At 39.5% G+C, this 23,356-nt stretch overlaps 1 protein-coding gene across 8 annotated transcripts in view; it reads left to right on the top strand.

Annotated features, from left to right (window-relative positions):
- The window catches only part of YAP1 (Yes1 associated transcriptional regulator), an 88,828-nt gene that overhangs the window by 30,833 nt on the left and 34,639 nt on the right, over positions 1-23,356 (top strand). For all 8 annotated transcript variants that reach the window (XM_083821661.1, XM_083821662.1, XM_083821663.1 and 5 more), the window contains exon 3: positions 17,578-17,693. In XM_083821661.1, coding sequence (XP_083677787.1) covers positions 17,578-17,693 — 116 coding nt within the window. The remainder of the gene's footprint in view (positions 1-17,577; positions 17,694-23,356) is intronic.

The following is a 23,356-nucleotide window of genomic DNA, read 5'->3' as shown; positions in this document are numbered from 1 at the left end:
AGGCAGGGCAGAAGTGCCTTCACTGGGTGAAGGACGTGCCAGGGGAGACTTGTGCCCACTTGGCAACATCAGCCAGAAGGTAAGAGGTCGTGTCCCCAGCTGAGGTGGTCAGGGGTGAGGGTGGTGAGGCCCTGGCACAGGTTGCTCAGAGAAGCTGTCGATGCCCCATCCCTGGGGGTGTTCAAGGCCAGGCTGGCAGGGGCTTTGGGCAACCTGGTCTAGTAAGAGGTGTCCCTGCCCATGGCAGGGGGTTGAATGAGATGGTCTTTAAGGTCCCTTCCAACCCAAACCATTCTGTGATTCTATGAAAGTTGCGCTCGTGCCCACTGGCGAGATAACAGGTGTCCAGCTTCTGCCACTCTGACTTTCTCCTCTCAGGTTTCATCGTCACAGCACATCAAGAGGATGAGCAGTCTGAAGGAGCTGTAAATAAATATTTCTGGTGACTGTGCCTCGTGCTGGCCAGCAGATTGTGTGCATGGCCTTTGTATGGGAGCTCAAGCGATGCTTGCGGGGTCAGTAGGTGCTCACAGTCCAGACCTTTGTACCCTCCCCAAAGAGACTTGAGAAGTGCAAGGGTTGGTCATAAAAGCTGTCCTGTAAAAGAGAAATGTGGCATCGTGTGCACGTGTACCATTTGTTGTGCTATGTATACCTTTTGCTTTCTGTTATGGTACGGCTGTCATGAGGATTTCTCCTGCTCTCCTGGTGCTTCTGCGTTTCAAGGTGGACTTGGTGAAGCAGTCCAGAGACCCTTTGAGGTGTCTGTACAAAATCCCACTTCTATGCTTTTGTATGGACTGTGATATTCCATCTTTAATAATGCAATTTTAATGGTTTTGGCTTTGTTCCTTGAGGATGTTGTCATTGTCAGTCGCTTACTGCTGTCTCTCAGTCCAGGGGCTGTTTTCCTACGTGTTTTGGGATGGCTATGGAAGAACAAGAAGCCTGTTGATTCCTCCTAGGATGAGAGTGCTGTAGTGTAGGGCCTCTCTTACTGCATGTTGGTAAATCTTGGGAGTACTGAAACAGCGAGGCTGCACAACTTGACTACTGCTGGAAGTACTTTGACTGCTGGTAACATAATGAACTCAAAACAGCTGCAGAGGTGCATTCAGCATCAAACACATGGGCTGACTTTTAATTAGCTACACCTGTCCAAACATGGGTGATGGCACTGGAGGCAGAACTTGACACCTACAGTTATGCAGAGAGGAGAGAGCCTGGCTTGACTTCCAGGGTGGTAAGAGAGCTTTTTGAACAATCCTGGGAGTCAGTTTCAGTTCTAAAGCGATACGGAGTGGTAGCACCAAATATGAAATCTCAAAATCTCCCTCTTCAAAATAGAAAAGTTGTGGTATTTTCATCTGCTTCTTTGAAGTAGATGCTTCAGAGAGGCTAGGTCTTTCATTGTCTGTGCTGCTCGTTACGTTTTTGATGCTTAAGAGAAAAACTAAATAGTTGTGGTTGCCTCTGGGTTGGTAGATTTGAATTTATAGAAAGCACTGAGTGTATTTAATCAACCATCTGAAACGTACCGAGTGTTTTTGCTGGGTATTCGAAGATACCTTCCTTACTTGACTTTAGGATCTAGAAGCGGTCGGGGTTCGGTGCCTGTAAATAACATTCATTGTTCTACGAGATTTTAGAAACGACTCCAGCGTGATGCCGCTCAGGAGCGGGAAGGTGCTACAAATGTGGGCTGTGATTAGCTGGCTTCGTTTCAAGCTTCATTAAGAGGGTGTGACCTGTGGGTTCCAGTTGATTAAATCCAGAGATGGGGCAAGTAAACATCTTAAGAAATAACCATTTTCCAGACCAAGGCAGACCACTATGCAATTGTTCATATTCTTAGAAAAAGCACACTCATTGACATTTTTTCTTTAGAATTTTGGTCAAGAGGGGAGGGTCAAGAAAATAAGTGTATAGCGTTTTATAGAGTTTTCCAGAGTATATAGAGTGTTCCAGGAAGAAATCAAACGTTTTAGAACGCTGGATTTTCAGGCTGCTGAAAAAAAGTAGAACTTTGGAGTGTTTTTGACTGTCTCCATAGAAATTCCTTCCTCCCCCACCATGTTCTTTCATATTTAGTTTCCATAACCAGCGCACTATTGTGAAGGAGGGGAAATGCAGGGTAACTGCAGGGAAGCCAGCCAATCACTCCAGCATCAGAGCAGACTCCAGGGCTTGTGGAGCTAACCTTTCTGACCTTCACAAGGGGCCTCTCTGAGGAGAGCCATTTTTCCTGCCTTGTAATGGTAAAGAAAAAACTTGGCAACTGCTTTGATCAGCAAAGCAAAAACACGGAGAGCAAGGAGCAAATGGGCAGCTTTGTGCACAAAACTGCTAAGTCAGTGCTTGGCTTTCTGTGCTCGGGAGCAGTGTTACCACCTTAAATAGAATACATGCACATTTCTGTAGGGTCTGGGGATAGCTGTTGTATAGCTTTAGAAAATCCTTCTGTTCAGAAATAAGGGAAAACTGTGGTCATTACCAATTGCAGTGGGGTGAAAGTGCTTCATCTAATAGTTGGGCAATGCAAGAGTGAGGGAGCTTTTCCTTTATTTTTTTTGGGCAGGATTTTCAAAAGAGAAGGACTTGCACAATACTTTTCAAAAATAATTCTGGTACTGAGGGGCAGACGTTTCTTGTATGCAGCTGGCATAAATTTTTACTGTGCTATTTGTTGCTTTCCAACTTTTGATGGTGTTTTTCTCGGTTGATGCCTACAATGCATTTCAGATGCCTAGTGGAAGAAACAGTGGTTTTACTTTGCAAGTACGTAAGGTTTTGTTTTAACTTGTACTGATTCAAAAAAAAAAATCAGTTCTTATATTGGCAATATTTTATGTTAGCTTTTAGCTTCACTTCTTCCTTGTGTTCTTTTTTACTGTTCTTCAGCTGCTGATCTCTAAATGCAGCTGTATCCTTCTGATACAGTTCCTAGTCCCTCTGGTAAGTGGTGTTCCTGCTGTGTGATAGTTTTCTGCTCGGCACATGGCGTTAATTCTTCCACCTGAACTTAAGTGCTCTGTATCCTTCCTCCGCCTGAGAGTAGCACAGGGTTGCTGTTGTTTTTATTCAGCACTTCCTTCCATTTCAGTGAGAGTCTGCCTCACAATTCAGTTTGCCAGACAATTTCTGTCCAGTGAACTCAAGCTTTGTTCATTCTCTGCAAGAATTCTTCCTGTGGTTTGTAAATTTTGCAAATTTCTACCTCCTTCCTTTGCTACCTCGGTTTCTCTTCATGACACTTGGCTCCTTAGAAGATTTTGATATTCCAGATTGCCAGATTCCTGTGCAAGTCATGTTTCCTCTTTTAGACTTCCACCATTCACTTTTTTTTGATGTTTCATCCTTTCCTCAGCCACTCCCTAGTTAATCGCCCCTAGTACTGTGCTGGGGTGGTTGACAGTGATTTTTCTTCTTTTCTACTTGTCTGAAAAAAAGTAATCAGCTCCACAGCTCTGGGGCCAGGCAAGCTGTTTGCAGGTCTGTGTTGTTTTGGAGCAGCGCCCTTTGATTTTATGGAAGTGGAGAAATTTAAATGAGTTTCACTATCTAACAAAATAGCTACAGGTTTTCAGTAATTAAACAGCTTATTAGATCCTCGCACAGTTCTGGAGAGGATGCAAGTTCTTTTTCCATGAAGATAATTTATTTCTGTGCAAACTCTCTTTTTCAGCACCTTTCACCTGCAGGGCATCTGTTACTCCAACACCTGCAATGGTGCTCAGATAAGATACTTGGTATCTGATGAAGATATACAGGAAATGGGCTTGCTTGAAATCCCTCCTCACCAATCCATTTGAGTGAAACGAGGCTGAGGGCTCCACCAGCAGGGTTTGGTTCCCTTGCCTGCACTGAGGGTGCACGGTCTGTATGTACCGTATTTAGGGGGCAAATCTAACATCTGACCACTGCCTCCCCCTTTGATTTTATCGACAAAAATCAGTGCCGAGCTGTTCCTGGCCAGTTCGGTGGGCAGAAGGAGCGTGCCCGCAGCCCTCCCCTGCTCCTGGCTGATGTGGAGGCGGTACTGGCAGCACCAGCTTCCAGCCGGCTCTGGGCGTGCTGCAGCACCGAGCGCGGTGGGATGTTGGGATGGCGCCTGCCATCCAAGCAGCTGTTCCCTGTACTAAAAGGTAGGTGGGTTACCAGACAGACTGCTCGATTAAAGGGCTATTGCAGTCAAGGCCTGTTTAGGTAGTGGAGTAAGAAGAAATACTAAAGAGTTCAGAAAGCAGTGAAGTCAGAGATGAGGAGAAAGGGAGCACAAAGAAATGGGGACTCTGAAATAAAGCCACTCAACTCCAGGGCCTTGCTCACTTTCTAACAGTTTCACACTTTTTTTTTTTTTCCTGTGGCCTATTCTTTGCCTTTGTTATGCTGTTGCATTTTTCTTCATCAACAAGAAATACAGAAGTATGTTTCTTGTAGAGAAGAACATGGTATCAGATCTGTAACAGCCCCTTTCCCATTGGAACATAAATATTTTGTACCAATTTCCTGAACAGATTTCTGAAAATATGTTTAAAGTATAATAAGCTATGAGAGAAGAATAACTACAAGTTGTAATGTGCAAATTTTTAGAACTAGTCATAGGATTTAAAAGCGTATTTTTCATGTATAGTTTACTTTTTAAAAGGTCTTGAGATAAAACTTGAAGTTATGACCTGCGTAGTGATTCAAAATGATTGCAGAATAAATTTTAAAGATAACGCTAACCAGTGCATGTTTGCTACTGAACTTTGAGAGCGTGATAAATTCTGGAAGGAAGTTGCTGGGTAAGTACTGACCCACAGCTCAGAAGGCGTTCGCCAAGTGCATGTTTACTTTCTCGGCCTTTCAGTGCAAAACTAAGAAACTGGGAGCTGAAGAGCAGGGTGGTTTGTTTCCTTCTTCCATGGCTGTGATTACAAACTGGATGTGAGAAAATGACATCTGGTTTTTAAAAACTTGCAGTAAGTGGTGACTAGCAGCAGTTGATTCAGATCACTAAAACAGATCAGGCATTTTGTAAGAATAATGAAAATTGCTGGAGCGGGGCAAGCTGAAGGGATTGCAGATGACTTGTAAGGAATATTAATCAAAAGATAGTGGGGTTTGTTCTCTTGGTATATCCTCCTTTTTGCCTGTAAGGACTGATTTACACCTCCTGATCTAGAGATTACAGTACAGATAGCAATCTAGATCACTGAGTTTAAAGGGCAGCAGTGGAGACACTGAAGTTTGCTGTGAGGATGGGTTCCTGTGATGGAGCCCTGCTCAAACTGCAGTCACTTGCAGTTCACGCTGCTTGTCCCGGCAGGTGTATGTCAGTAACCTATAACCTGTGTAAAGGCTTGCCCGCAAGAAGTTGATGTAGAATTGGAGTGAAGATTGTTCCAAGTGACTCATTAGTTAAAATTCAGAAAAGTTGTGTCCTGTTGCTCAGTTCCTGAAATCACTGATGGGACAGCACACATCGGCACTTCTGAAATCCCTGTCAATGTAGCTCCAAACACAGATTATAAAACAAATATGTTATTCCCCAGGATCTTATATTCTAGTTACAGAACGAGCCAAATCCGTGCAAACGGGCAGAACTTAAATGTACGAGATTGTTGCAGTTACATCCTTGCTTAAAATGAGGGGCCTAAAAGAACTTTGGCCACCTGGTCAGTGAGCCCTGATCAAAAGTAGCCCTGAAGAGTGAGAACACTTTAGGCTGCAAAAAGCCAATCTTTTAGAAGAGATTAAAGGATCTTAGTTTGTCCAAGAATTCAGAGTGGAGCTCTGGAAGAAGGGTCCCACACTGACAAGCGAATTTCTGAAGCAGTTGGTGAATTTTGCAGGCAAAGAAAGGAAAAGCTGGAAGCTGACAATGTTGGCTTTTGGAACTGAAAGGGAGTGGAGGAAAGGGATGGGTCACAGGGAAGTGCTGACTAATGGTCAGCAAACACTCAAAGGGAGTTCTTGTGTTTGAAAGCTGGCCTCACTTCCTAAAAGGAAAATAAAACCCAAACTGTTCAAGCATAAAATTTGGCCTGGGGAAGTCTAAGCTGGACTGCTAAAAGCTGGGGAGGGGCTACGCTGGAAGGAGGGCTTGATTAGGATGATGCTTTTAGCCATTAAAAAGACAGCTAACTTCTGGTGTGACCTGGGTTCTCGTCTCTTTTTTGGGTAGGGTCTATTTTATTAGAGAAACCTCATCTTTATCTGTGTTACTATCTTTATTGTACTGGGGAAGTCTGTTACTCGTAAGCTGGAGTCTAAATGGTAGACATACATTTTTATAAGTAAATAATAATTTAAAAAAAAATGCTAATAAGCAGATATTACATTCTTCCCCCTTATTCCTATGCCTCCCCTCCCACTCTCCGTAATGGCTGAACGCTGATTGTGGTAAGTGGTTGATGAAGACTGAAGGGATTCCAAAGCTGGAATTAATTTATACTAAGTTAAGGTGATAATCTTCATTAATTAGGATTTATTGGCAACTTCAACTCTACTGGAAATCCCATGCTGAAATTAAGGGAAAGTTGGAGATCCATTATACTTACTTAGTGGTCTGTTTTGCACCTAAGGATAGGGTTGAACAGTTCCTAAATAATAGGAACTGTACTTCACCATACTTATTGATAAGACATGGTAGTTACCTTTTCTTTTATTCGACAAAGATTGTTACATATCCCTTGTACTATAAGAATCATTAGTAATTTAATTGATGTGATTTTAAATAAACGTCTGTGCATCACGATTTATAACCGTTATTTTTAATTCCCTATATACCAAAAGATATGCAGAAAGCAAGTCACATTACTGCAAATCAAATGTATAAAAGCTGAGGTATTGGTATCACAATATTGATTTCATGGAATAAATTAAAACTTAAGATCTCTTTTAAAGACTAGTCTTAGAGGTTGCATGGGTCTTTACCTTTTGCTTCTAGAAAGAAAGTAGGGTTTGTTTTGCTCTTGGTGATTTCACTGTCTTAAGTTTCTCTGTTGCTTCCCCATATGTGTAATAATATAACAATTTTTATTGCTATTTCAAACATTTGAAATGGAAATTTTCCACTTGATGGTTTCTGAAAGTTTGCAATGAAATTTGAGTTCTAAATGAGTTTTATCTTGCATTATTGATTTAACGCTGTGGGCTTCTAAAATGCTTTTTAAACTGGTGCTCTTTGTGGCGAAGGGACTGTAGGTCCTGGAACTTGAAAATCCTCTGATTGAAAATCATTTTTAGGTCACTTAAAATAAATATAATAGCTCTAATATGTAAGTATATTATGTTTAATTATTTTAGCTATCATTTTAAACTATTTAAGCTAAGTAATTTCTCCATACATTTTTGCTCTGTATTGTCTTTGCCAGCCCCAGTTAAATGGGTAAATAAAACCAACTTTTCAAAGCATAGCCTTTAGACAGCATGTCGTATCTGGGTGCAGAGAAATCTGTTGCTTCTGGTGCTTTGCAGCTTGGGAAATCTGTTTGCAGGGGCTTGAAGCATGGTGATGAAAAGGAATAATCTGCTGGTGAAAAATACAAAGTGCTGTATTGCCTAGAGTTGGCTGAGCAGGTAGCTCAGTCAAGATTTTCTTCTTTGTTTTACGTGGCAATCTGTAAAGTCTTCAGGGACATGAATAATTGCCTCCAACCTCAGTGGCACGTAGTGTTTGAACTGGAAGTGGAACAAGCTCTGCCTGAGACGTGATCATAAGGAGGAGTCAAAAAGGGAAGGAAAAATCCAGTAATACAGGAAGTGGAAGTGGAAAGGGGGGAAAAAAAGAATATTGAATAATAAGAAGGAAAAACTAAACATTAACAATGTGAGATGGATACAGTTGCCTGAACACTTAAGTATGGAGAAAGGAAATAAAGGAGTTGTGATGTGGGGGTTGTTTTATTTCAGTCTCAAATGAAGAAAAGATAACCTATAAGGCTGTTCATTTGACTAAAGCTGGGAACATCTAAACAGCTGATTGACTTAGGGTGTGAAGTGCCTGCTCTGAAGCATGCATTGAAAAGTAGTTGATGATATTAATTTGAATGGCAAGAAAAACAGATTGATTTAATTGTTGGTTTTTTTTCAGCAAAATGCTATCCATTTGTTTCCAGTAGGCCCTACCTAATGGTTTTGTAGCCAGCCCATCCTGTCAGGGCCATCTGGGAGCGATCATCGCCTGAACACTCAAGCAACCAGTTTGAACTGCCCTCCGAGACTTCCTACTTAGAGCAATAAGGAAACAAGCTAAAGAATCTTTTTATCTTAATATTTTGTTTTCCTTGGTGGTGGCTAGCCTAAGGGTTATTCAACAGGATTGCTAGGAACCCCCTTTAGATCCTCAGGCAGCTGGCTGTAGCAGCTTTTATTGCAGCATGCTTAGGCAAGCCTCTCTGACTTGCAACCTTCAGGCAACCAAAAATAGGTATATGGAAGGGGGCATAAAACTGGCTCCTGCTCATGCAGAGATGCATTTGATTTCCCTCTTGCTTTTTGTCTCCTTTATGAGCTAACTGGGGAGAGAGACACGAGATAGAATCTCAGAGATAAAAGGACAGGAAAGTGATAAGGGATTCTATGGCACATGGCTTCTCAAAATGGCCTGCCCTTCCCCTAATAACGTGAAAGTTAGTGTTTGTGTAATCTCGTCTTTATTGTTACAGAAAACAAAACGGTTGCATCTGGAGAAGGTCTTCTCTGTGCTTGCTAAGTAGGGGCGTAGGAGGGCATCCGTGAAGTTAAAAGAATCCATTAACTTCACTTGAAATAGCGCTGGAGACAGCTCTTCCTTTAGGTTTGCCCTCAGTGATATCTCAATCTCTTTCATTTTAAGTTAAGGAAAGAAACATGAATTTTGAGCATGTTGAGTGGCTCAACCATAGGGAAACAAACTTCTTAACTTTGGGGGCTGGGTGGAGAGAAGGGGGAGGTTTCCTTTAAATACGGTCTCAAATAAATCTGATGATATCAACCGTGATACCAGCGTTTAGTCCTCTACAGAATTTGGAAAATGATTGAGTTGATACGAAGAAAGTAAAAGCAAGGTCCTTTCTTCTTAATCTCTGCAATACTGCTGTTTCTTACAGTTTTCAAAGTAATGGAAAGAGCCCTAAAAATTAGTGTCCTCGTTCCTTTCATCTCAGACTCGGAAAAGAATATCATTTCATTTGGAAGATCCAAAGAGAAAATCCAAGAATCATTTTTTCATAAGCCATTTAAACGTTTTAAAACTTTTTTTTAAGCTTTAAGTGTTGTGGTACTAACTTTTTTTTTTTTTTGTACGTGAGGTCCTTGAGTTCAGAGTAGGAAGAGGGACAGGAGGAAAAAAGAACAAATCCAGAAATCGGCATACCATGACTTCCATTTTTACTTGACAAACGGCAGTTGTTTTACAAGCACATTATAATAAAAGTGAGGCTACCTCTGGCAAAGCTTTGTGCCTATCATGCCTTCATCTCATGTTAGGCATGCATGTATGGTTAGACTGCCTACTGCCCCCTGTCCATTTTTAGGATATGCTCCCCTGAAGTGAGGGCCTTTCTGAGAGTGCCTTCCTAAGAAGGGCTGTGCTGTTCTGTCGCCCCCAAAGAGCGAGATGTTTATAATTAGAGCAGTGAGCCTAATGCTAAATCCTCAGCGTACCAGCATTGTGCACTGTCTGCGTACAGGCCAGTGCTAATAAAGGCTGCCTTTGAATACTCTGTTTTAAATGCAGTATTTGGTGTATCTTTTAAAAACTTATTTCGTAACTCTTATTCCATGTACCAATGTCTGTGGCTTTACGGGATGTGCTTTCAGGAATTCGCTAGTTCTTAGCATCTTGCAAACTGGATCTACTTTAGGAACAAATTCCAGAGGGGTCTGTTGGAGAACGTGCCTGACCCTTAGTGAGTTTGTGCAAAATGTATTTCTGCACCAACTGGGCTTTTGTCAGCGCCATTTAAGTCATTTAGGTGCTCCTTATTGCGTTGCTCTAGTTCAGCTTCAAACCATTCATGTGTGGAATGAATTTCTGCTGCCTAGGACTGTATTTATGAAGCATCGTGTGTATCTGGCCCAGGTCTGTTTAATACTCTGAGGGGACACAGCTCTGACGGGCTCTTCCTACCTGGTAATGTAGCTGTCAAGAGAAATGTTGTGCCCATCATTCTTCTAAAAAACTTATGTTCTTTCTCAAAGTTAATGAAATCACAGCTGTGGCGCAACACAGTTGCACACTTACCAGTTGCATGTTGATTTGGGGATGTGCTTTTGCAAGCTGTAAGTAGGATAGAGCTGTGTGTATCATCCTATCGCCAGTGTGCTCTGTCGTCGTATGCTGGTGGTGTGGTTTGGTGAGGACATCAGCAGCAGTGTCAATCGAGTAGTCCAACACAAGCTTTGCCTGGCTAACATACAGATCTAACAGGGAAAATTAACAAAATACATCATGTATGGCAGCAATATTCAGAAACTTCGTTCCTATTTCTGTGAAGCAGTTGGGCCATGCCGTCCTTGAGACGGATTGCGGTAGGAATTTTAGTTTCTAAAAAGGTCAGATTAAGAGGTTATCAGTTTTACTGCTGTGTGCCCAAACTTAGTCTGTAATAATCCTGGAGCCCAGGGGAACTTTGCAAGTTAATGGGAGAGGACAAGTGGAAGCCGTGCTTTCCCAGCAATAGGTGGAGTATCATCTCTCTGCATGCTGTGAACAACAGTTTTTCCTTTTTTTTCTTTTTTTTTTTTTTAATTTAAAAAGAAATGAAAGGTTCTTAAAGGATCTTGGGTCATTTTGAGCAGATCTTCTTGTATAACTCTGGTTCAAATTTAGGAAAGTGTTTATGGAGTACTGGATTGAGACGGATATCATTGCTAACAACAGAGCTGTCTCATTTACCCTTCAGCCTTTTCTTCTTACTGCTGCTTGGCACTGAAATTTGTGTCATCCCAGTGTTTTAGTTCAGGTAAGGTGTAAATCTGTAACTTTGTTACACCATTTGCAAAGAACTGTCTTTCACTTTTAAGTTAGCAACCCCTAATTAAAAATGGCCAATAGAGCTGAAGACTTGATTTCACATTTTAACCCTTCCAATTTTGGAAGTACCATTAATAGGGTAGAAAAAAGGATGCATGAAGAAAGTCATAGTTTCCACCCTCAGGAAAAGCTGAATCCACTCCGTTCTGTGTAATAATATCCTAAGAGCGTATCAGTCATAACTCAGAAATCTCTACATCCTATTCTCCAGTTTTCAAGAGTGGTAATGAAAGCAGTTCAGACTGAGGCTGTTTTTACTCTAAACTTTTTCTTTTATCCCATTTTTAAGTTGAACCTTAGAAAACAGATGGGCTAGGGGCCCCCACAGCTGCAGTGTCAGACTGATTTTGGCCTTTTAGCTATTACCACCTTTCTTAGACATTTGTGTTCACCTCTGCTATTGAATTAGTAGATCCTGTCACTTTCACAACTGTTCCACAGTCACGCTGCCGCGCTTTTCATGCTCCTGTAGCGGTTAGGCCTCTGCAAAAGTGGATATTCTGGTTTCCTCTCTGCCAGCTAGCACTACACGCAGGTTGGTTATCTTGCAGATAACCTAAACTGCTTAGACACAGGCCAAGTTTGTATAAGGTTTGGCACCGGGTTTAGTTTGAAATTAATTTTTGTGTGTGAGAGGCAGTTCGTGGCAGTTCCAAGAGCAGAAATGCTCGTTCAGTTTCTCCCAGTACCAGCAGAAGAACCAGCTTTCAGTATAAACGTCCAGTCCAGATGTACTGAAATACACGGGTGAGAGCTCTAAAAACCTTTCAGATCGTTATGCATTATGTAGATTGAGGAAACCAGCTGGTTAAGAAGACAAGGGGAAAAATCTGGAAGAACAGAATTTGTGGCTCAGTCGTTTAGGATAAAACAGAATCCTAGGTGACATGTTTGCTGATGGAGCAGTTCACGTTTGGGATATAATGAAAAGCTGAAGTTTCACACCGACTTTAGAAAATAGGCGTAGCTTTGTTTGTGCCACTTGTTCATGTTACACAGACTTTCTTATTCATCCCCAAATATATAAAAAGTGCATGAGGCCTAGTCACCAGTTCTGGTAGGTCTGTCACAATGCGGTCAGCGGTGCGTGCTTGTGTTCTTACTTTGTTTCTAATAAAACAGGACTTCCAGTGAATTCTTAAAATAGTCCTGGAAGTCTGAACACCAAAATCCAAGTTAGTCATTGTGACTTCACTAGACGGTGGAAATAATTTTCTCATGCAGGCGTAAAATATAAGACTTGTCTACATAGTAAAACATAGAAGCATGACTGTATCGACAGATACTAAGGTAGTTCTTTATGGATGCTTTCATATTGAACAACAGCTTGCTTTTCTGGATGTTTGTGCCTATTTATTTTTCTTGGAATGTTCTTTAATGAAGTCATGTCCAAACTGCAAAGAGAAGTGATGGGTCGTTTATTCTGTCTTGCTTACATCCTTTCATGTGTAGACCAGGCCTTTTCAGTTTTTGCTATTGCAGAAATTTTATATATTATGTTCATCTGGTACCTAAGATTAAAACATCTTTTCTTCCTAATGGCACGTGGGTTTTTTTTACACATCTTAGGGTAATGATTTGGCAATTTCTGACTCGCTCAGCTTAATAATATATTTTCTGAGAGGAACCTTTCTTATAAGACAAAAATTCTCAATGCAGATGACATAGAGGTGTGCACTGTATATAAGGCATATTTATGCCAATTCGGGGGGAAAAAAAGAGGAAGAAATAATCATGATTTTGTAATGACTGAGAATTTTGTTAAATGAATGAAGTCCTTAACACACCTTGGGGAAGTGTATGTTGAGCAACAGGGACTGCAGTTGCAATACTCCAGAATATCAAAATTGAAGGCCTCTTAGGTAATATTTGTCATTGGTGACTGTATGGTTGCATATAACTCCTGGATTGTAGTGGATATGCAATTCCTAAGGAACAAAACTTTTACTGGAGGATTTAAGTACGTTTTGAGTGTCCTTTTTGTGTTAGCTCACTTCTGACCTGGCTTCCAGTAATACCATTCACGTCTCTTCAGCGGAGCAACTACAGTACAAAGGTGAAGGTGTATCACGCTACTGCAGGGGCAGATCAGTTCTCCATTTTTAGGAATGGCTGTATTTTATTAGTCTTTTAGCACCTAAAGGTGATTTTCAGTAGGAAGTAACAGATGTGGTGGTGTGTGTGTGTTTGCTTTTTTCTTTTTTAAAATTCGGTTAGGAACTGAATATGACAAATCTGGCACGCAATAGCGTTTAATGCCAAAAAAGATTGCTTTCGCTTAAGAACTCTGGTTCTTAGTAACTGCAGAAGTTCTCTTAGCATGAAAAAAAATGAGAACATTTTATTACAAGTTATTAAATATATATATATATGTGGGGAACAGCTTGATTGTCTTTATAATGCATAGCACTTCAGAATTGCTTTTTGGTTCAGGTTGTTTCTTAGAACAATCACTCTTCTTGATACCAGAATTGATACAAGTTTTTCTAGCAACTATTTAACATATTCTGGGTGTTTTGGTTTCGTGCACGCTGTGCAGAGCTGTGATTCTACCATGATTAGGTTTAATTTTAATCTGATAGTACTGTACTAAATATGACTGATTTGATATGTCCCTATTTTTTTTAATGAGGTTGACAGTAGTACTTTATCAAAATGTGGCTCAGATCACCTTTACTAAATGTAAGGATTGGGGCAGTTGGCAGGTAACGGAGCTACTACAGAAAAAATCTGTTTAGTGCAGGGAAAGATAATGTTGCACTGAGGCCAGCGTTCTCATTTTAGACCTTTCCTGCTCTGATACTGAAAACAGGGGCAAAGATCTCTACCTGCAGAGAATGTTTTGCTTCCATACTTACACTGATAATGAGCAATGCATGACGTTTACAGTAAGTTACCTTGGTGCACGTGCTGCAGATATTTAACAAAATTAAGACCTGTAGTCGTTACCGTAGTACTGGGATTTACTTAAACCTTTCATCCTCATAAATGGGTGCCTGCCTGCTTCGCTTTCCTTCAGTTAGTTAGCATGATTTGGAAGTTGAGGGAAAGAATTGATGCGTTGTGATGTTTGGGGTGGTTTTTTTTTATATGTAGCATCCAAAAACTCAGGATACGGCACAGAGAGGTGAGGTATGTGTGTGGACTATAGTTTGAGGGAAAATTTTTGAGTGAAGGTGTTGGGAAAATGTATATGTAGGCCAGGAAGCAGAAAACTGCGTGGGACGGGACAAAGTTGCCTTATTGAACCAGCCTTGTGATTTGTATGACTTGAACATAATCAGTTTGATTGCTTTGAGGCTTTTCCTTTGCGGCTCTTTGTTAGGAAAATCCTGGCTGGAGCTGTGCTGGTAAAGTAAGGAACATGCTGACTTTCCTCAAGTGATACTCAGCTGGGGAAAAATCGGAAGCTGCTGCTGTCTAAAATAGCTAACCACGTTAACAAGCCCCTCTGAACATTAACCGTGCTTTGCACGGTATACTTGCGCAGTTTTGAGGAGCTGATAATGCTGCCTTTGTGCTCAGAATTGGCAGTGCTTCTGAGATGGCTTCTTCCACAGTCCCTTCATCTATCCTGTGCTCAGATATGTTTGGAAAAGTTTGGTGAATGTCGTTTCTGTGTGTCCCTACAGGTAACTGTAAAACGGTTCTGTAATGCAGTGAGGCAACATTTTTCTCTCTGTTTTATGCTCTACATTCAAATAGGGTATAAAAACAAAGGCTGTAAAATATGTACCCTAGGTATATGTTTTATAACTGTATAGTGTTGCAAGTATTTTTATAGGAGTTAAATGGAAATAAAAAATGTGTAATCGTGGGCGCAGTGGTGTTTTCCCAGTTTCCTCTGTTCCCAGAACTGAACTGAGCAAATATAACAAATTAGAAATAGAGGGGAGGAGTGGTACATGCTGGTACTGTAACTTAAACACAGTCTGTGAAGCATTACTGTGCAGTGTTTTTACATCTGTATTATCTTTTCCTGCTTTCATTGCTTTGCAAAATTGACCGGCAGAAAAATGAAATTTTTTTTTGGAAAAAAGTTTTATGTACATTCCAGTATATATATGGCAGTCTTTACTATGTTTTTCCCTGTTCTATAAATAAATAGGCTAAAAAGGAAATGAAGAAGTCTCGCTGCATGTGGCATGTTTCTTGGTTAAGCTGCATGTTGAAAAATGAGTGCGAGCAAAGACACAGTATGCTTAATAGTACCTGTATTAAATGAGCTGTATCATGGAAAGTAACACCATGGCAGTGACACCATTTTAATTGAACCTTTAGTAACAGGGGGGCTTCCTGTCCACAAGGGAAAACTGGCATTACTTGCCACACGTAGACAAAGTAAGGCTTTGTTTACTATTAGATTTTTGTAAAATAATATTCCCGCCTATTTTGTGATCCTAGTAGAATATGCCTGTAAATTCTTGGCCTGAAATCGTGTGTGTTTAGAGAGGGTAAAATACAAGGGAAAAGATACTTAGCTTAAAGTAAAACTTGTTTTTCAAAATTACTTTGTGATACCTTCCACTTTATAATCGTTAAAGGGACCTCATGTTACAATATAATAAATAATTATATATAAGTAAGTATTTTGGTGACTAATGACCCATTTTATGATCTTCTGAAGTTGTAGTTATTCATTGTCACTTGTTTGAAATGAATAGCTACAAACAGAATTCAGTATTTCAGGAAAAAAAATATTTTTGAACACCAACGAACATGTTAAAAACACTAATCCAGCAGAATGTGGTTTTATTAATTGAAGTCAAGGGTTTCCTTAGTAAGTTCCTAGACACAGTAACTGGTTGCTTGGGGTGGAGAGATGTTCTGTTTTGTTAAGCCAGTTTGACCCAGGAGGAGATCTTAATTTATGACTAGTGCTCTGGGGTGCTGTGGCCATGCAAATACATCAAATTTGAGATTCACCTCCTCTGATGTCAGTGGATCTGACCTAGTTACTTTAGGTCTCCTTTCAATGGAGAAAATAGGCCTGATTCACCTTCAGTACATTCCTTAAATTTATCAAATGAACATCATAACAGTGCTCTTTTAGGTTCCTTCCTATTTAGTAGGGAGCGGAGTGACAACATCAGATGTTGTTGTGCAAAAAGATGTAGGTGTTGAGGTGACCAAGTCTGAATTATCTATCCTTTTAGGATGTCTAAAATATAATACGACACCACCTCCTAAACTTGAACATGCCTTAAAGTAATGTTAATTGTGAATTGGGAAGATTTACTGCACAATAATAATTTAATCCCAACATAAAGCTGGAAAACTTACAGCCTGACTGGTAGCAAACGCATACTGATGCATCAAGGTTATGTACAAAACAATGCAAAACATGGGTACAAACACAAACTGGAATACCTAGTTTTGAATTCAGCTCTCCAGTAGAATCTACATTGCAACTTTAAATGTAGTATTTTTGTTGGAGGAAGTGAAAATGAGCATTCCACGTAATCCAGAAAGAGAGAAGTTTGATTACTGTAAGGAAAGAATGGCACCAAGTTAGCGATGTCTTGGATTCTAATTGATGTAGGGCTACTTGGATATGAGTTTGAATTGATACCAATTCTAAATGAATTGATTACAAGCCTTGCTGTCAAAGCTTAGCATGTATTAGTTTTATTTTTGTTCCACATGTACTTTTCAGAGCAATCTCAATTAATGGCACCAAGATACTGTGATGCTTGTTTGTGAATAGCCTGCATTTGTTATTCATTAGGTTAGCAAAGCATGCTAATCACATACTCAAAAGGTGAAGTAATCATTCATTACACTTTGTGTTTTCATTGACTTAAATAGTTTTATGAATGACAGTGGTGAATGTATTTTCCAGGGCTTTTTTTCTTTTCAAAACAGATAAATCAAAGCTCCCAAAGTGTTGTAATTAGGTTCTAGAGAGGACTAAGTTGAGTTCCTGGGCAATCCAGCTGTCCTCGTCTTTTCACATGAAGTTGAAAGGCTACTGAACATCACTTTTTTTAATTACTGCTCTAGTGTGACTGAACATCTCTGTGGTAACTTAAGTAACCAGACCTCGGTGGGGAGGGGAGTAGGCCTCAAGTAATCTGAGGATGCGGTCTACAGTCTACGCACAGAAAGTTTGGGAAGACTAATGATTACTCACCAGCCAGTTCATTACAGCTCCCCAGGCACTGGATGTGAACTCATCACGCCAAGTTACTCGACTGTGCTTGAGATTCCAGGCATAACTGGCTCGGTTTGAAAGACCCAAGTCGCATTTAAAAATGACAAGTAACTAAACAAGAAAGGAAGAGAATGTTTAGTTCGTGGATGTGTTATGGCACAATAATCTAGGTTCCAGTATTCATCTTGAGCCACATCTCACCATTGCTGCAGCTTTAATCGCTACAGCTCTTTGCTGGGAAAGTGATGGTGACCAGAGTAAAGGGTTTGAGAGTTCTTTGGAAAGAAGCCAAAAGTTCTTGTCTGGTTTTGAATGTGGCTGCTGTTGGCAGCCTTAACCTTTTGTTGCTAAACTTTCTGAGCTAGCAGGTCATTATTGTGAATGTCTGACTGTCCTAACTCTCGCTTTGTTTCCTTAGTCATATTGATCAAACAACAACATGGCAAGATCCAAGGAAGGCCATGCTTTCCCAGATGAACGTCACAGCTCCCACCAGTCCTCCCGTGCAACAGAACTTAATGAACTCAGCATCAGGTAAGCAAAATCTGTGTTTGTGGAGAAGTTCATACAAACAAAGATACCAGTAGCTATTTTAATCTGTGGGGTTGTTGTAGGGGTGTTGAAATCTCACAATTGTCTGTTTAGTTTGAAACGTTAAACTTAAAAAACCTGGTGCATCTAACGAGAGGCTGATACTTGAGGTAAGAGAACATGTAATGTTTGTCAGCAAAAAGTATGCTGTGGTTTCTAGGTCTGTGTTTTTATTTTTTTTAAAGGTATGCTTCAAATGTTTTAAGGAAAGTGAATTCCTGCATTTATTTCTTCTGAATGAAATGTTGCTATATAAGTGTAGTTTTACATTAAAGCTAGTGCTTCTGCAATATTTTTCTGCCTCCCCTTGCTCACTTACTATACTTGGTGTACTCCTGTTTATATTTCTTGCATTTGTAATAGACATTGCATTTTTCTGTCTTTACTAAACAAATACCTTAAAATTCTGAAGCAGAGACCTTTTGGTTTTCCTTTTCTTTTTGAGTCATTTTCAAAATCCTGTATTGTGATTGTTCCTCTAGCTGAGGAAATAGGATGTCTTTTCCTGGAATTAGAATTGTTTTTCAGCTAGCCTAGGGGAGGCTGTTACTAGACAGTAGTAAAGTGTGCTTATTCTTACTCTAAAATCTGCTACATGTTTTCATAGCTCTATTGTCCTGATGATGCAGAGAGCAAGCAGGTAAATTTGGCCCCATGCTAGTTTTGCTGCTGCACTCTTCTCTATGCTTTGTCACCGTCTGTCTCTGAGGTTCACATTTTATTTATTTTTTTGTCTGATTTCATTTTGTGTATGTCTGCTGTTCCTGTATTTCACAAAGGTTATTCTTCGGTGCTGCTTTTTGTTGTTCGTTTAGACAGCTTTGTTTCTTGCTGCAATTCATATGCTGCAGACAATACTGAAAGATTTAACAGGCATGACCAAACTGTGCTGTTCGTGGCTGAGTATTAGAGGGTAAGCTGATCAAAAGTTTTGCTGGCTAGGCCAGGAGGTTGGATTATCCTGAAACAAATGAAAGAGTCCTGTTCAAGTTCAGGAAGTCATGATTCAGAGCAATTAAGCTCTCAGTCTCTAATGTGAAAATACAATCTGTGATTATTTTTTTCTGTAAATATATCCCAGGAAACTACAGCAATAGGGACGATGTGTTTTTGTAGGGTTCCTTCTGAAGAACAGGGAATAGGAGAAAGAAAACAACTTCTTGGTCTGTTCTTTTCTTTGGTTTATCTTCTTGTTTATACTAAAACTAGCTGCTGACTGTTTGAATGCTGACAAATTCCATGTTTTAAGTTAACTCCTCAAACCTTCCATTGCATCACAGAATTAACAGGAAAAAATGTTGATAGTGAAGTAGGATACATTTTATATACTTAGAAAAATAAGTATAAAATAGGAAAAAATAAAGAAAATGATTAGTTGTCAGGGGTAAGAATCTAAAAACAGCAATTCTCAAGGATGATTTCAAAAAGAAAGTGAAGAAATTAAATGTAATCACAAATGTGTGAGCAAGTGATCTTGCATAGACCTTGCTGTTCATGCAAGAAAAAAAAAATTGAAAGTTGGTTGTGGGTTATCTTGTGACTTGAGAAAGCTTTTATTTGAATACAAATTTATTGAACGTTCATTTTTAATTTCACAAATGATACTGTGTTGAGCATGAACTGAAATCTTGTAAAGGGTTTTTCCCCAGTGCTTTGACTGATCACGTGCATGAAGAAACCAAAACTTCGCTGTATATTGATAATTACATGTTTAAATGGTGCTTTTTTTTTCTGCTTAAATCACTTGAAGTAATATGGCTTGGAACTGACTGTTTGGATGCACCCACTTAACTTGATCGTGTTTAACAAAAAGCTATTTTGAATTAAATAATATTGAATCTGTATTTATTGTATGATTCTATTTCTGATACCTGATTTGGTAAATCTTCATGTACTAACTTTAAATTATAACTGTATTTGTTTTTACTAAAGCTTCTTATATGTGGTTTTGTTACTTTCTTCTACTGAATTTATGGTAATTCATGCTTCCTTGGTGGCTCATAAAGAATGAGAGAAATGGAAAAACCAAGTAACTGTCCCCTCAGCACAGTGGAATTTAAATCTGAGTGCTAGCTTCATATAGATAGGACTGCTTAATGTTCTAATTTGGAAATTCCTCCTCAAGAACTGGGAAATAAAGTTGAGACCTTCGAGTCAAATTTTTTCCTGTTATGAAATCTAGCTGGCAGTGAAACATGCACCAGTGCTTTGAGAGCCTTTCAGGAAAGATGGTAGGAAAAACCAAGTAAGCACTGTGACAGCTGGGGGTCACTGACCTGCAAAAAAAATGTCTGAAATGCCGCAAGAGGAAGTTTTTCTTTCTATACAGTTCATCCTTGGATAGCACCAATTAATTGTAGCCCTTAATCAGAAGTTACTGACTGAGTTTTAGTGTATTTAATTGCAGGCTGCTGTAGGAGCTTGCGAGTAAAGTTGTTGTGGTAAAATACGAAAGCAAGGATTTTTAGGAGCTGCCTTAAGAGCCATTAGAGGCTTAAATTAGTTAGAGTTAAGAACAGAAAAACAAACTGAAGAGGGAGGGATAGAACAGACCTTGGAAAGCTGCTGCGTATTGAAGATAAACCTGTTGTCTTTTCTGGATAAGCAGGATAAATGGAGTTCAGGGGAAGTCGGAAGAGAGCAAAACGAAAAGATTAGTGGTAAGGATGAAGGCAAATCAAAAAAGTGATTGGAATCAAGATTGGCATTGGGAGGATGTAGTTGGAGATTTTAAGGTTGTTTTTCTTGAGAAATCCCACCTCTTGAGGCAGAGACTGCGAGAGAGCAGCCAGGTATCTTGCTGCAAGTTATGTTTCTTTAAGGAAATAAAAGGCATCTGAACGAGCTTCATCTACTCCTAGCATGACTTTGTGAATGAAGTGCTATATGAATTATATATAATATGTAAGTATACATTAGTTACAGGAGGGTATCAGTAGGTGAAAGGGAGGATGGTTTGGTTTTGGTTTTTTGATATGTTTTTGTCTCAGTTCTGCTGTACTTATCTTGCTTGACTAAATCACGTAATCAACTAAAACCTTTTGTGCCACGTGTATGTGGAAAAGCACGGTGTCTTTTTAGATGCCATTTGTTGTTTAATCTTCTGCTAAATATGATTGCATTTTTGCAGCAATAATGGAAAGAAACATGCCTATTAATTTTAAATATGCAATGTATATAAAAATTAGTTTTGACTGTTCTGCTTTTTGGTGCACTTCTAACAATTTTTCCCTAAAGGTACTGCAGGAAAAAATATGTTGTTCTGTCATTATTTTTAATCATAAGAACATATGTAGTAATAAAATTATAGTTATTCTACTGAGGACCTGTCCTGTACAGTTCCTACTGAAGTAATGAAACATGAAACAATGCCTGTTTGTTATATAATTATAGCTGAGATAATATAGATGGGATAAGTAAATGTGTATTTATATACTTCCCTTCTTCAGATAATTTTATTTCCTGAGTCATGCTTAACACAGCACTGCTTACTTCAGCCTCTTCTGCTTGCACATAGACATTAGATCATTAGCTTTGGAGCAGATTCCCTGTCTTTGTCGTCTTTCGTCTTCCCCTTGTGTTGCAGTTTGGAATTGGGCTTCCTGGTGAAAATTTGTAGCCCTGGTGTTATTCCATTGCCCCTTCAGGTAAGGTTTCAGTGTCATGTTAAAGATTAGTAGGAAAATGGACTAATTTGTGATTTAAGGTGTGGGTTTTTTCTTCCTTTGTGGGACAGGGAGGAATATGCCAGTAACTAAAACAAGTTCTAGCTCTTCTCTTAGATTCTTGGTCACTTCAGTTGCAGACTTCCCTTCTGTGTAACCAGTTGTGCTACAAGTGCTGCTTTGTGCACAGTCAACACCACGTATGAAACAACAACAAGTTTCGAAGTATACACATGACAGTAATGTTCACTCCTTACTGCCCTGCCATCTTATAATAATATCCTTTTGTAAGCTGTGCTCAGTTGACGAGATAAACTTGGACTCTTGGTGAATTCTGTAGATTTCAATATAATTTTTAAAAGTTGGGGAATCGCAGTGATTTCATAGAAGATTAGGAAAGTCCTTAAAGATCAATGTATTGGGTGATTCCTGTTGTTAATTACAGGTGTTCAGTTCCTTGGTTGTCAGTGGGTATTCATTTAATAGCTATATACAGATATTCTCTAATATGCATTAGTCTTGTGATTAAAAAAACAGTTTTACTTACATTTTATACTTACACTTCAGAAATTGTAGGGACTTGTGAGATTTACTTTTGTATCTCAGCGTAGGTTGAATTTATGTTTTTGCTTTGGTTACTCTGTTGCCTTCTATCTGCCAGCAGTGAGTTCTGCTTTGTGTTCAAGACTCATTGCATTTCATGGCAAAAATGGTGTATTGAGAAACTAAAAACAAAAAATGAAGACTTGCACTGAATGGAGGCATGCACACGGACTTTTAAAACTACATATATTTATGTTAAGTTACAGCAATATATAAATATTTAGGTTTAGAGGTATGCATTATCAGTAGTTCTCTAATGATGGCTTATGTTCTGGAAGTTGGAATCTAATTTAAGGAAAAATAGAAAAAATACAAAAAAAAAAACAAACCACCAGTTAATGGTGAGTTGAACAAGAAGGCCTGTCTCTCACTGAGCAAATAATTTAGTAGAAATGGAGTTTTGTGGTTGTATTTGATTGACCTAGGAGGTATCAAACAGAGCTAGTAGGAGACCATGCCACAAGGATATCGTGGGTGCTGAATGTTTATGAAAGTTCAAGGGGAGAATGGAGAAGTTTCTGAAAGACAGATACCTTGGCACCTAGTAAATAGACAGAATCTGACTGAGGAAATCACCTGAGGTACCTTGAGGCCAAGGGATTCACAGTCACTATACTTTCTGGATTTAGATGTGATTTAGGAGTCTGACAGTAAACAGTCTCCTTTCAGTCACTTACCATTCGGTGTTTTAGTAAGGGCTGTCCATCCACCCAGGCTAAGTGCCTGTGCTAGAAAGATTTCTGGTTCGACCCAGAATGGCTGTTACTGTATTATATGGGCTACAGTAATCATGAGAATTTTAGTGAAAAAGTCTGAAGATCAGCATTACTGAGCTTATATAACTCAAGTCACCTAAAACATAAGCTAATTCTGGGAATTCTGTTCCCGCTGAGTCTTTGGAGGAGATGTGGAGACATGTAATTGCACAGGAGTGCAGTCAGACTTGGAAGTGTTTGGTTTCGTAACTGCTCACAAAACTAAATAGGAATCACAGACATGATAGACAGCAGTACAAATCAATTTTTAATCTACTATTTCAACATGTAGGGATGTCAGCAGAACACAAGAGCGTTTTACTGGCTAGAGTAGAAAGCAACATAGTGCTTAATGTCAAAAGCTTCTAGGACAAACCTTCTATTTCTGCAGCTGTTGATGGCACTTAATAAGGACAACTGGCTACTCTGACAGCCAGGTGAGCAGACAGACCTTTACTTGTCCTGTCTGCAGCTGTGTGTTTTATTTAGAAAGAGAACCTTGGCCAGGTTTGTCTCTAGTAAGCTAATACTCATCAGATCATTGAATCTAATAAGCAGAATTCTTCCAGGAGGTAGGTGGACT

The sequence above is a fragment of the Anser anser genome (assembly GCF_964211835.1).
Source record: "Anser anser genome assembly, chromosome: 1".
Classification (NCBI taxonomy): domain Eukaryota; kingdom Metazoa; phylum Chordata; class Aves; order Anseriformes; family Anatidae; genus Anser; species Anser anser.
The sequence above is the reverse complement of the archived record's forward strand: the minus strand, read 5'-3'. Positions and strand labels throughout refer to the sequence as shown.